Raw genomic sequence first — 13,643 nt, 5'->3', positions numbered from 1 at the left:
TATTGAAGCAACATCTCAATACGTCAATCAGGAAGTTACATCTTGGTCGCAAATGGATCTTCGAAATGGACAATGACCCAAAGCATACTTCCAAAGTTGTGGCAAAATGGCTTAAGGACAACAAAGTCAAGGTATTGGTGTCGCCATCACAAAGCCCTGACCTCAATCCCATAGAAAATGTGTGGGCAGAACTGAAAAAGCATGTGCGAGCAAGGAGGCCTACAAACCTGACTCAGTTACACCAGCTCTGTCAGGAGGAATGGGCCAAAATTCACCCAACTTATTGTGGGAAGCTTGTGGAAGGCTACCCAAAACGTTTGACCCAAATTAAACAATTTAAAGGCAATGCTACCAAATACTAATTGAGTGTATGTAAACTTCTGACCCACTGGGAATGTGATGAAAGAAATAAAAGCTGAAATAAATAACTCTAGTATTATTCTGACATTTCACATTCTTAAAATAAAGTGGTGATCCTAACTGACCTAAGATAGGGAATTTATACTTGGATTAAATGTCAGGAATTGTGAAAAACTGAGTTTAAATGTATTTGGCTAAGGTGTATGTAAACTTCCGACTTCAACTGTATATCAAACAGTTAGGTAGGCCTAAGTGACATTTAGGTTTTATCCTTCCACAGGGGGAAAGTCTTCTGTTATCGGCTGCAGCCCTCCAGGACCAGAACAAATCAACAGACAACTCACCATGTCCCCCTCCTTCATGCTCAGATCCACAGAGGCAGCCCCGGACTCTGCGTCGTTGCTGTCCAGCTCAAAGGCTCTCTTGTAGCAGCCCCTGGCTCGACCCTGGTCCCTGGCCACCTCCCGGTAGTAATGGCCCAGGTAGCAGAACACAGAGCCCAGGTATGGATCCAGTTTGGCAGCCTGACACAAAACACACCAGCTGTCAGTAATGGCAGTGAGCCAATCACCAAACTAATGTCATACCGTACAGCTGGATGTGAGAAGCACTGTAGTTTAACTGTACCAAAGCCAGAAATGTGCCCACAGCCCATCCCACCCACTGTTAAAGCCTCTTGATCATCCTATGACATTTAGAAGCCATAAGAGTAACAATGCACAGGAACCTCTCATCAATGAGTGTGCATTTCAAAATGGCAGGGAGTTGCTTGGTTGTGGATGTGACAGTCATGCATTCTCCCCATACTATGAATCTCCATCTATACAGTGTTCCCCAGACAGAGGCCCCGTGGGCAACACTGACCTTCAGTAGATGGGTGTGGGCCTTGCTCCTGTCCCTGCGACTCTCCTCCCCCATGTCCCAGTACAGCCGCCCCAACAGGAAGTAGTACTCTCCACAGGCTGGGTTTTGGGCTGCAGCCTGCAGGAGGCTACAACAGGGACAGGAGACGACAAGACGAAGGTTGATCTAACTACATGGTCTACTTCAGTCACGCTGTCTCTTAGGAGCAGTGATGAGTTGTTGATTAAAACGGTAATAATAGAGACCGTTATCAATACAGAAGAAGTGTGTTGAATGGGGGATGGGTGCGCACACACACACTTTTACTTTATTACATTTAGTTTTACAGCTACAGTGCACGTTAATCAACATTATAGTAAAAGTGCCAGTTTTAGCCAGCGGGCAGATTTTCAACTGCAGTCCCTGAACACACCTCTGTTCTGCTAGTTGGTGATGGCCCTGTGCAATGTGTGCCAGTCCCCTCAGCGCCAGTCCCTCAGCCAGGTCAGGGTGAGAGTTCAGCAGCTCCGTGGACACCTGTTGGGTACAAGTCCAGAGATTAGCAGACACACGGGAAATCAACAAAATAGGCACAAAATATATTTGATACCCATTCACCTGAGGTTACTAAAGAGATATGTTAGCGGAACCAATAATTGTGAAGTTACCTGGAGCACTTGGTCAACTTGGCCTTTTTGCAAATACGCTCTTCCTTTTAAGGCTACCAGGACAGGGTCATTGTTAGCATCTAAAAGCTATAAAATAAATATTTTGATGAGCAAACAAACAAATCCCCATACATATCAGTAGATAGTAGTAGTAGTAGTAGTAGTAGAGAACTGGAGCATATTGGTGGTGAGCCGTTGGGGAGCAGCCGGTGAGATGGAGTATGAATGCTGTACCTGTGAGAGGCTCTCCAGGGCTTGGTCTGCAGTGTGCTCATCCCCAGTCCTCACAAGGGCCTCTAGTCTCAGCCTCAGGAGCTTTTGTCGCAGTGCTTCTTCTCCAGCCCCACCCAGCTTCAGACCTGAAAGAACACAGCAAGGCCTGTCAACGCACTGAATGCCACATCTCAATACACATCTTTGACTTTGGGTGATAAGGTCTTCAACTAATCAAGTCACTATAACCTTCAAACAAGGATGAATAGGCGTACAGTAAGGTCGTAGCCAAGCCCTGATTATGTGGAAAGTACGGTGGGTTTTCAGAGAAAAGGTTTAGGTTAGGATTATAAACACTGGCCAGATGTGTTAGATGTACCTTGGGAGCAGGATGTTGCGCAGTCGGAATATCGGTGCATTTTCAGCTGGGCCTGAGCAAGGCTGCACCAGCCTACCAAGCTGGAGCGCATTCGTTTCAGTCCTGAGAGCACAACAGACAGTGAGGTGGTGGAGAACACCACAGACCAACAGCCAAACCAAAGCCCCCAAATTGCTCACCTTGGGCCAGGTACTTAATGGAGTCGTCACATTTTCCCTCCTCTAGAGCTCTGATGCCCAAACCCAGATGGCCTAAGCCACTGTCTGGGTCCAACTCCAAGAGACGGGAGAAACAACGGCCCGCGTCCTCACTGCAGACCCCTAAGAGACAAATACACACACGCTGACTACTTAAAAAGGTGCAATCTGTCACTTCTTTGTCCATAGAACAAAAGGCTCAATCAAATAATACATACTAATCATTGCACAGTACACTTGACCTTCCCCAGTCCTGCAAGGTCAATATTTTGTTGTTTTTATTTCACCTAGAGTGAAACTATACACTGCCAATGACTGCACCAGTTCTTTACCTATAGTTTGCTAAGTCAGTGATTTCTTACCTGACTTGAGATGATGTGCACCGAGGATCTCCAAAGGGAATGTTTGTGAGGGATAGAGGGCCAATATGGACTCACAGGCCTCTCTCATTTTACACTCTTCATGCGAAAGCTAGAGAGAGGAACGTTTTTCTGGTCAGTTGACAGCGCAAGATTCTGGCCCTAGTCTTAAACCATAGTCCCAGCACTCATAACTGTGTGTGAGTGAGTGAGTGAAAAACGGCGAACTTACTTGTGAAAGGCATTTGAGGTAGTCAGCTGAGAGCTTCCGATGGTCCTCGCCAGGCACATTGTCGGAGAGAACCATGGCCTTCTCAAAGGCTGCAATTAACTGGCAACATAAATATAACATCAACAGTGGGAATGAGCACAAAGCATAGGGGAGAAAAACCTTTTGTAATGACTAGCAATAACACCGAGACGACATACCACACCCCCCTGTAGGTCCCCCTGGAATGGTCTCTAACGTTCTTCAAATGGTAAAAGTCCCAAACATTCAATATATAGAGTATTGTAATGGTGTTGGGTCTTATGGTAAATCACTAATCACAATATATATAGAGAGAGATAGAGGTTTCTTGATAATTATATTGAGAAACTGACCGCCAAGAAATTCATTATTTTATTAGCATTGTCACAACATTTTAGCCCATTTCTCCATTAAAGTTTTGGGCCTGTAGTCTTCATATGAGAATTGCATAGGGAAAGGATAGCCCTTTCAGAGAGAGGAGAATTGGGTTCAAGGAGAGTTGGGTTGAAGCTTTAGGTTGCTATTAGGACAAACTGAATTGCTTTCATGGCGGACTGGCTTGAATTGTGAGGATGACCACACAATAAATGTTCATCAGCCAAATATATTGGTTTTCTACTCAAAGTTGAAAAGAAAACAGACCAGCAAAATATATAAAAGAGTGTGGTCGTATAGCAGGACCAACAGCTTCTAGTGGTCAAACCCTGTTACTTTCACACTACTTTAAAGGTAAATAATGCAAGCAACTTAAATTACTAATTTCTCTGAACAGGAGAAAAAAATTCACAGGCAATACATTACATAGTATGGAGAAGCAATACTCCAAGCTGCAGCTTCATACTACTTGTCAAACATAGAGAACTGATACTGTTTACTAGTTGTTGGATTGGGATTGGCATGGGCTGTGATGGTTCTGTGGGTAGCTTTTTAAAAAACCGATTTGGATGGAGAAGTTTGGTGCAAATCAGAAGTAGGGTACTATATTTATTGAATATTATCTGAATCCTATACATTTAAAATGGCCAATTTGTGTGCAACCAATTAGCTTAATTTCTCCAGATAAAATTACAATTCAACCAAACAATGTTGTTTCAGGAATGCCAATCTTACCTGATTGTAACTTTTATTTTATTTTTATTTCACTTCACCTTTATTTAACCAGATAGGCTAGTTGAGAACAAGTTCTCATTTACAACTGACCTGGCCAAGATAAAGCAAAGCAGTGCGACACAAACAACAACACAGAGTTATACATGGAATAAACAAACATGCAGTCAATAATACAATAGAAAAAGTCTATATACAGTGTGTGCAAATGAGGTAGGATAAGGGAGGTAAGGCAATAAATAGGCCATAACTACAGAAACAATCTGAGATGGTAGGTGTCGAAATCTTTCCTTTTGCTTTTAGAGGTGGAACGTCCCAGACAATGCTTATTAAGGGGATTATTTGAGTATATTATCTTTGCTCTTACGTGCTGCTGAGTCTCATTGTCGTGTTCCTCCATGCTGTCTGAGAGAAGGCAGGTCATCTGTTGCCATAGCTGCAGCAGCTCTGCCTTGTCAGCACCTTCTCCTTCCTTCAGCTGAATCAGCCTTCGCCACACCCTGGCCACCTAAACACACACATGCATATGTCCACCCTGTGCCACAACAATTAACATATATACTCTTTCATTGAAAGGGCAACTACTATCTTTACAGACCTGTAAATAGTCCTTCTCCATGTGGAAGATGTCTGCCAGTTTTCTGATCACCTCATAACATTTTGTTTTGTCTGAACTGTGTATGCAGAACAAGACAGTTAAACACAATATTCCAAGAGCTAATCACAGGGGGGAAATTATTGATGTAGAAGAGGTATGAAGATTTTCATGGCTTACCTTTCATAAAGCTCAATGAGTTTCAGGTAGACTTTGGGTAGTTCTGCTTTGAAATCCATCTGGTCACTTTTCTCATACAGGTTTGCTAATCCCTAAAACAGCAACAATCACAGATCACATTCTAGTCAGCATGTTGACATAGTGATATGCCCCAAAACACTGCTCTGAAATACTCTGTAAGACAGATGGATAATGTGTAGATAATGTGACTTTTGGGTAGAGCTGGGAGATATGGAATAAAAATCTGTGACGAGAGATTGCCTGAATTGATGCGATAATGATAAATAGAATGATACATTTAACATTAATGTGCACCAAAGTTTCTTTTTTATTATCCTTGAATAAATCCTCTTCGATGTAAAGTCCCCTGTTTAGGGGACCTGCATGGTTCTGGTACCAGTTCCGACCGACATTTTTGCTTGTAGGACACCATAGATGGAAATGGCTTGTATTGAGCGGTAGCCCTGATTCTCACAGACACAGGAGTATGTCTCTTTTGCCTGTGTCAAGCAGGATGTGAAATCTGACACCACATGAAGCTGGGATGTCCCTCTTAACATTTCATTATCTCTTCCGACTTTCCATCAACTCCTAGCTGAACCCTACAGCACAGCCACTAACATATGCCTGGAATCCTTACATCGTAATGTGCCACTCATATGCCTGGAATCCTTACATCGTAATGTGCCACTCATATGCCTGGAATCCTTACATCGTAATGTGCCACTCATATGCCTGGAATCCTTACATCGTAATGTGCCACTCATATGCCTGGAATCCTTACATCGTAATGTGCCACTCATATGCCTGGAATCCTTACATCGTAATGTGCCACTCATATGCCTGGAATCCTTACATCGTAATGTGCCACTCATATGCCTGGAATCCTTACATCGTAATGTGCCACTCATATGCCTGGAATCCTTACATCGTAATGTGCCACTCATATGCCTGGAATCCTTACATCGTAATGTGCCACTCATATGCCTGGAATCCTTACATCGTAATGTGCCACTCATATGCCTGGAATCCTTACATCGTAATGTGCCACTCATATGCCTGGAATCCTTACATCGTAATGTGCCACTCATATGCCTGGAATCCTTACATCGTAATGTGCCACTCATATGCCTGGAATCCTTACATCGTAATGTGCCACTCATATGCCTGGAATCCTTACATCGTAATGTGCCACTCATATGCCTGGAATCCTTACATCGTAATGTGCCACTCATATGCCTGGAATCCTTACATCGTAATGTGCCACTCATATGCCTGGAATCCTTACATCGTAATGTGCCACTCATATGCCTGGAATCCTTACATCGTAATGTGCCACTCATATGCCTGGAATCCTTACATCGTAATGTGCCACTCATATGCCTGGAATCCTTACATCGTAATGTGCCACTCATATGCCTGGAATCCTTACATCGTAATGTGCCACTCATATGCCTGGAATCCTTACATCGTAATGTGCCACTCATATGCCTGGAATCCTTACATCGTAATGTGCCACTCATATGCCTGGAATCCTTACATCGTAATGTGCCACTCATATGCCTGGAATCCTTACATCGTAATGTGCCACTCATATGCCTGGAATCCTTACATCGTAATGTGCCACTCATATGCCTGGAATCCTTACATCGTAATGTGCCACTCATATGCCTGGAATCCTTACATCGTAATGTGCCACTCATATGCCAGGAATCCTTACATCGTAATGTGCCACTCATATCCCAGGAATCCTTACATCGTAATGTGCCACTCATATGCCAGGAATCCTTACATCGTAATGTGCCACTCATATGCCTGGAATCCTTACATCGTAATGTGCCACTCATATGCCTGGAATCCTTACATCGTAATGTGCCACTCATATGCCTGGAATCCTTACATCGTAATGTGCCACTCATATGCCTGGAATCCTTACATCGTAATGTGCCACTCATATGCCTGGAATCCTTACATCGTAATGTGCCACTCATATGCCTGGAATCCTTACATCGTAATGTGCCACTCATATGCCTGGAATCCTTACATCGTAATGTGCCACTCATATGCCTGGAATCCTTACATCGTAATGTGCCACTCATATGCCTGGAATCCTTACATCGTAATGTGCCACTCATATGCCTGGAATCCTTACATCGTAATGTGCCACTCATATGCCTGGAATCCTTACATCGTAATGTGCCACTCATATGCCTGGAATCCTTACATCGTAATGTGCCACTCATATGCCTGGAATCCTTACATCGTAATGTGCCACTCATATGCCTGGAATCCTTACATCGTAATGTGCCACTCATATGCCAGGAATCCTTACATCGTAATGTGCCACTCATATCCCAGGAATCCTTACATCGTAATGTGCCACTCATATGCCAGGAATCCTTACATCGTAATGTGCCACTCATATGCCTGGAATCCTTACATCGTAATGTGCCACTCATATGCCTGGAATCCTTACATCGTAATGTGCCACTCATATGCCTGGAATCCTTACATCGTAATGTGCCACTCATATGCCTGGAATCCTTACATCGTAATGTGCCACTCATATGCCTGGAATCCTTACATCGTAATGTGCCACTCATATGCCTGGAATCCTTACATCGTAATGTGCCACTCATATGCCTGGAATCCTTACATCGTAATGTGCCACTCATATGCCTGGAATCCTTACATCGTAATGTGCCACTCATATGCCTGGAATCCTTACATCGTAATGTGCCACTCATATGCCTGGAATCCTTACATCGTAATGTGCCACTCATATGCCTGGAATCCTTACATCGTAATGTGCCACACATATGCCTGGAATCCTTACATCGTAATGTGCCACTCATATGCCTGGACATCGTAGCGCAGCAGGAGCTATAGTTTTCTGTGGCTGTAGCACAGTCAGAGATCGATTTATAGCCAGTAATCTAAAATTATTGGCTATAAATCGATCTCTGAATGTGCTACATTATTGTATTTGAGCTTGTCATCTCAAAAGTGACTACACCTCAGGAACTATTTTTACCAGAAAGGTGAGATTTCAACCTGAGTATGCAGCATTACTAGTTACTGTTTATGTTACTGACCCTCTCACTAGTTACTGACCCTCTCATGAAAAATAATTACTTTTGGGGATTACGTAGATCACATTTAACAGGTTTTAAACTACTACCATTAATTTCATTAACAATCACCCATATTAGCAAATGTATTTCACTTCAAACGTCACATTTCTCTGGTATAGGTTACTTATCATAATGAACGATACCAGTGAAACGCCGGCTATAAGTGATTGTGTGTATGGTCAATGTCGATAATTTATGGTTTATTGTCACAGCTCTACTTTTGGGACACTCTTCACTTGATTGTCCAATATAGAAGCCTATGTCTAGCGAGGGCCTATATTAGTTCAGTTGATCTAGGTGTGATGTATCTCCAGTACCTGCCAGGCCAGCAGCTGCTCTGGCTCCAGCTCCAGAGCCTTCCTGTAGGCTGTCTGGGCCTGGTCTGGTTGCTCCAGCTCGCTCGCGGCCACACCAATGAACACCCAGGCATTGTAATTGTTCTTCTCTAGCTTCAGGGCAGCCTGGTGGGGGAATTTGGTTTGATTTGAGACAGAATAACTTTTTCAAAACAGAAAATCCTTCATATCACCCAGTTTCCCCTCACACTATTTGTGTGTGTAGAAAGAACATTGAGAAATGGGCAAGGACTTACCTTGCAGTGTTTTAGCACCTCTTTAAATTCCTTGTTCTTTATGGCATCTCTGGCATTTTTTAGAGCTGATTTAACTTCTTTGTTTGACATTGTCTCTATAAATCCAAGTCAGTGAGAAGTCAATTAAGATACCAGTCAAAGTTGTCACCAAAATTAAGCAATTGGGCTAAAATGAATAGCAACAGGAGTGGAGTAAAATTATCCAGTTAGCCCAGACATACAGTGCTTTCAGAAAGTATTCAAACTCCTTGACTTTTCCAAATGTTGTTACATTACAGCCTTATTCTAAAATTGATTAAATAAATACAAATCCTCAGCAATCAACATACAATACCCCATAATGACAAAGCGAAAACAGTTTTTTGCAAATGTGTTAAAAATAAAGAACTGAAATAACTTATTGACATAAGTAGTCAGACCCTTTGCTATGAGACTTGAAATTGCGCTCAGGTGCATCATGTTTCCATTGATCATTCTTGAGACGTTTCTGCATCTTGATTGGAGTCCACCTGTGGTAAATTCAATTGATTGGACTTGAGTTGGAAAAGAACACACCCATCTATATAAGGTCTCACAGTTGACAGGGCATGTCAGAGGAAAAACCAAACCATGAGGTTGAAGGAATTGGCCGTAGATCGCCGAGACAGGATTGTGTCGAGGCATAGATCTTGGGAAGGGTACCTAAACGGTTCTGCAGCATTGAATATCCCAAAGAACACAGTAGCCTCCATCATTCTTAAATGGAAGAAGTTTGGAACCACCAAGACTCTTCCTAGAGCTGGCTGCCCGGCCAAACTGAGCAATCGGCGAGAAGGGCCTTGGTCAAGCAACAATTGTCAGTGACCGAGCTCTAGAGTTCCTCTGGAGATAGGAGAAACTTTGAGAAGAACAATCTCTGCAGCACTCCACCAATCAGGCATTTATGGTAGAATGGCCAGATTGAAACCACTCCTCAGTAAAAGGCACATGACAGCCCGCTTGGAGTTTACCAAAAGGCACCTAAAGACTGACCATGAGAAACAAGATTCTCTGGTCTGATAACCAAGATTTAACACTTTGGCCTGAATGGCAAGCGTCATGTCTGGCGGAAACCTAGCACCATCCCTATGGTGACACGTGGTGGCAGCATCATGCCGTGGGGATGTTTTTCAGCAGTAGGGAATGGGAGACTAGTCAGGATTGAGGCAAAGATGAACAGAGCAAAGTACAGAGATCGTTCCTGAAAACCTGCTCTGGGCCTTAAGACTGGGTCGAAGGTTCACCTTCCAACAGGACAACAACCCTAAACACACAGCCAAGATAATGCAGGAGTGGCTTTGGGACAAGTCTCCGAATGTCCTTGTGTGGCCCAGCAAGAGCCCGGACTTGAACCCGATCGAACATCTCTGGAGAGGCCTGAAAAATAGCTGTGCAGCAACGTTCCCATCCAACCTGCCAGTGCTCGAGAGGATCTGCAGAGAAGAATGGAAGAAACTCCCCAAATACAGGTGTGCCAAGCTTGTAGCGTCATACCCAAGAAGACTTGATGCTGTAATTGCTGCCAAAGGTGCTTCAAAGTACTGAGTAAAGGGTTTGAACACTTATGTAAATGTGATATTTCAGTTGTTTGCATAAATGTATAAACCTGTTTTTGCTTTGTCATGGGGTGTGTAGATGGAGGTAAAAACAATTTAATCAATTTTATAATAAGGCTGTAACAATGTGGAAAAAGTCAAGGGGACTGAGTACTTTCAGAAGGGACTGTACATACCCCATTCATAGACGCTAACTGCTTTAATGCATATTGACTATATTCTGATCGGGGTACTTAAAAGCTCCGATGACAGTCAAAACATTTATTTAACTAGGCAAGTCAGTTAAGAACAAATTCGTATTTACAATGACGGCCAAGGAACAGTGGGTTAACTACCTTGTTCAGGGGCAGAACATTAACACGCATCGTTTGCAATACGTTTTTTGGATACCTTTCATATCTGCGAGAAATAAAGTTAAATGACTATACTTTTTACAGGGTTAGTGTTACATCGCTTGTTAAAAGACCACCTATGCTAATTAGCTTTCTAGGGTGCTCCAAACACCTGTGTAAGCATAACTCGGGAAGTGTAGTTTCGTCAGCACAGGTGGAGGCACCCATAGATATGGTTCTGTACCAAACTGCAACAGTAAGTGTGTTTTATTTGAAGAATTATTTATCGCTGAAAGATACGGCCATATGTTACGAAAGCGCTTTATTGACGTTTCTAAACGTTAGAACACAGCGTCGGTATTATAGTTCACACGAGCCAGTCGTGGGCGAAGGTAATCGCCGAAAACGAATTCCGCCCAGTCTTACAGCTAGCCCAGATGGCTTAGACACAGATGAAAGGGGAAACCTTAGTTATATATTCTTTGGCTTAGATCTCGTTGTTTGGATTACCAGCTAGCAAACTGACTTGGCTAGCAATAGCCTTATTAAAACTAGTTTGCACTACATCTAGCTACTGTAGTTAACTAAATCAAAATAGCTTTGGTAACGTTAGCTAACAGTACTGTTAGACGGTTGTTTACACTAGTTTTTAGGTAGCCTTAGCTTGCTTGGCTCGTTACAACATGTAAAGATGACCAGCAATAAAACATAAACGTTAACTTTACCTGTAGCTTATCTAGATGTTTGTATTCAGTAATTAAAACGTATGTTATAGCTAATTCAGCAACGAGCAACCACAGGTCTTTACTAAAAGGTGTTAACCAAGGAGTTTGTCCCGGAAGTGAATTCAATTTCAAGCGTTGATTTTTATTTTTAATTATTTTTAATTTTTAAATCGAATGCCATGATTGTCTCAATTAAATAAAGCCTTTATATTAAAAAAAAGTGACATAAAAAAAATATATATATTTTTTCCGGGTAAATTTGACTCGGAAGTACAACAATGTCTACTTTCACTTGTGAAACTATTTAAATGTCCAATGTAGCCGTTTTTATAACTTCTGCGTAACAATGACGTACCTTACTGTAATATATTTCCAATAAAATGGGCAAAATAGCTTTTTAACAAAATATTTCTCAAACAAGTGTTTGGCTAGGACTGGGAGTAACCTAACAGGCGTAAATGAAACTCCTGACAATTCACTACTTTTACCACATTAACTGACGCATTCCTTCCTATTTTATTGTGATTCAGATTAAATTATGGTAATTCAGAGACTAGAGTTGTGTAATAGTATAAAATATAAACGCAACAATTTAAACGATTTTACTGAGTTACAGTTCATATATGGAAATCAGTCAATTTGAACCAAATAATTTGGCCCTAATCTTTTTCATATGACTGGGCAGGGACGCAACCATGGTGGGACTGGGAGGGCATAGGCCCACCCACTGGGGAGCCAGGCCCACCCAATCAGAATTATTGTATTTTTTTCCCCCCACAAAAGGGCTTTATTACATAAATAGTTCTAAGTTTCATCAGCTGTCCGGGTGGTAGGTCTCTAGATGATCCCACAGGTGAAGAAGCCGGATGTGTAGGTCCTGGGCGGGCGTGGTTACACAGGTCTGCGGTTGTGAAGCTGGTTGGACATACTGCTAAATTCTCAAAAATGACGTTGAAGGCGGCTTATGGTAGAGAAATGAACATGAAATTATCTGGCCACAGCTCTGGTGGACATTCCTGCAGCCAGCATGCCAATTGCACACTCCCTCAAAACTTGAGACATCTGTGGCATTGTGTTGTGACAAAACTGCACATTTTAGTGTGGCCTTTTATTGTCCCAAGCACAAGGTGCACCTGTGTAATGATCATGCTATTTAATCAGCGTCTTGATACTGTATGCCACACCTGTCAAGTGGATAGATTATCTTGGCAAAGGAGAAATGCTCACTAAAAGGGATGTGAACAAAATCTGAGAGAAATAAGCTTTTCATGCGTATGGAACATTTCTGGGATCTTTTATTTCAGCTCATGAAACATGGGACCAACACTTTACATGCTGCATTTATATATTTTTTCAGTATAGTATCAGGTGTTTTTCTCTTTTCAAAGGGTAGGAGATAAAGACTTTTACATCTTGACAGAATAAAACATGATTGCACAGAGCCCCTTAGGGGTCAGGGTGGAGAAGCAAAAAAACCCATCCTGGCTAATCAGTTACCACTTTTCTAGATTTTGTTATCCATTCCCTCTGATTTTTGTATTGGTCCATGCTATGCGGGACCCTTGGGACGTCCCTAACCCATTGCAGTTGAAATGTAAAATGGTTAAGGTAACGGTATGGGTTAAGTTTAGGGTAGTGACATCCCAAGGGTCCTGGATAGTATGGAAGGAGAAGATGGTGGACCGGGATAAAAAAGGAGAAGTGGAACATGTTTTGAGTGAATATGGAGGAGTGGATCACACAGAACTTTTGGAAGAGCTACTGTACAAGCATGACGAGTGAGGAGGAATTAACTGCGGTGGCAGGTACGGTGTAGACCGCCATGTTTGAGCCTTGTCCAGATGATTACAAAGATGATTCTGGTGAGGTGGGAGTGAGATCTTTGGAGAATGGATCCTGAGAGCTTTTGTCCTGACTCCATTACAGTGTTTTAGGTGTCAAGCTTATGTTCATGTGGCCGAAGTGCGCATAAGGGAGATTCCTAGATGTGAGAAGTGTGCAGGAGGACATGAGACAAAATAATGTGTTGCATCGGTGGAAAAAGTTGTGTGTGTAAACATAGCCGTGGGAAATACGGGTGCTCAAGGTGCTGCAAAAAAAATTTTACTAGATTTTTTTCACACACAAGTTGTGCA

At 42.5% G+C, this 13,643-nt stretch overlaps 1 protein-coding gene across 1 annotated transcript in view; it reads right to left on the bottom strand.

Moving 5' to 3' along the window:
- skic3 (SKI3 subunit of superkiller complex) overlaps positions 1-11,619 on the bottom strand; it is a 30,800-nt gene extending 19,181 nt beyond the window's left edge. The window contains exons 1-15 of the mRNA XM_045706640.2: positions 11,509-11,619; positions 8,878-8,972; positions 8,603-8,746; positions 5,152-5,243; positions 4,975-5,050; positions 4,744-4,884; positions 3,252-3,350; positions 3,023-3,131; positions 2,643-2,783; positions 2,464-2,565; positions 2,106-2,230; positions 1,872-1,958; positions 1,637-1,740; positions 1,225-1,351; positions 705-884 (exon numbers count right to left, since the gene is read on the bottom strand). Coding sequence (XP_045562596.1) covers positions 705-884; positions 1,225-1,351; positions 1,637-1,740; positions 1,872-1,958; positions 2,106-2,230; positions 2,464-2,565; positions 2,643-2,783; positions 3,023-3,131; positions 3,252-3,350; positions 4,744-4,884; positions 4,975-5,050; positions 5,152-5,243; positions 8,603-8,746; positions 8,878-8,967 — 1,617 coding nt within the window. The 5' untranslated portion in view covers positions 8,968-8,972; positions 11,509-11,619. The remainder of the gene's footprint in view (positions 1-704; positions 885-1,224; positions 1,352-1,636; positions 1,741-1,871; positions 1,959-2,105; positions 2,231-2,463; positions 2,566-2,642; positions 2,784-3,022; positions 3,132-3,251; positions 3,351-4,743; positions 4,885-4,974; positions 5,051-5,151; positions 5,244-8,602; positions 8,747-8,877; positions 8,973-11,508) is intronic.
- Positions 11,620-13,643: the final 2,024 nt, after the last annotated feature.

Source organism: Salmo salar, chromosome 24 (assembly GCF_965601325.2).
Source record: "Salmo salar chromosome 24, fSalSal1, whole genome shotgun sequence".
NCBI classification, from domain to species: domain Eukaryota; kingdom Metazoa; phylum Chordata; class Actinopteri; order Salmoniformes; family Salmonidae; genus Salmo; species Salmo salar.
Note: the sequence above shows the minus strand (reverse complement) of the source record. Positions and strands in the feature narration are given on the sequence as shown.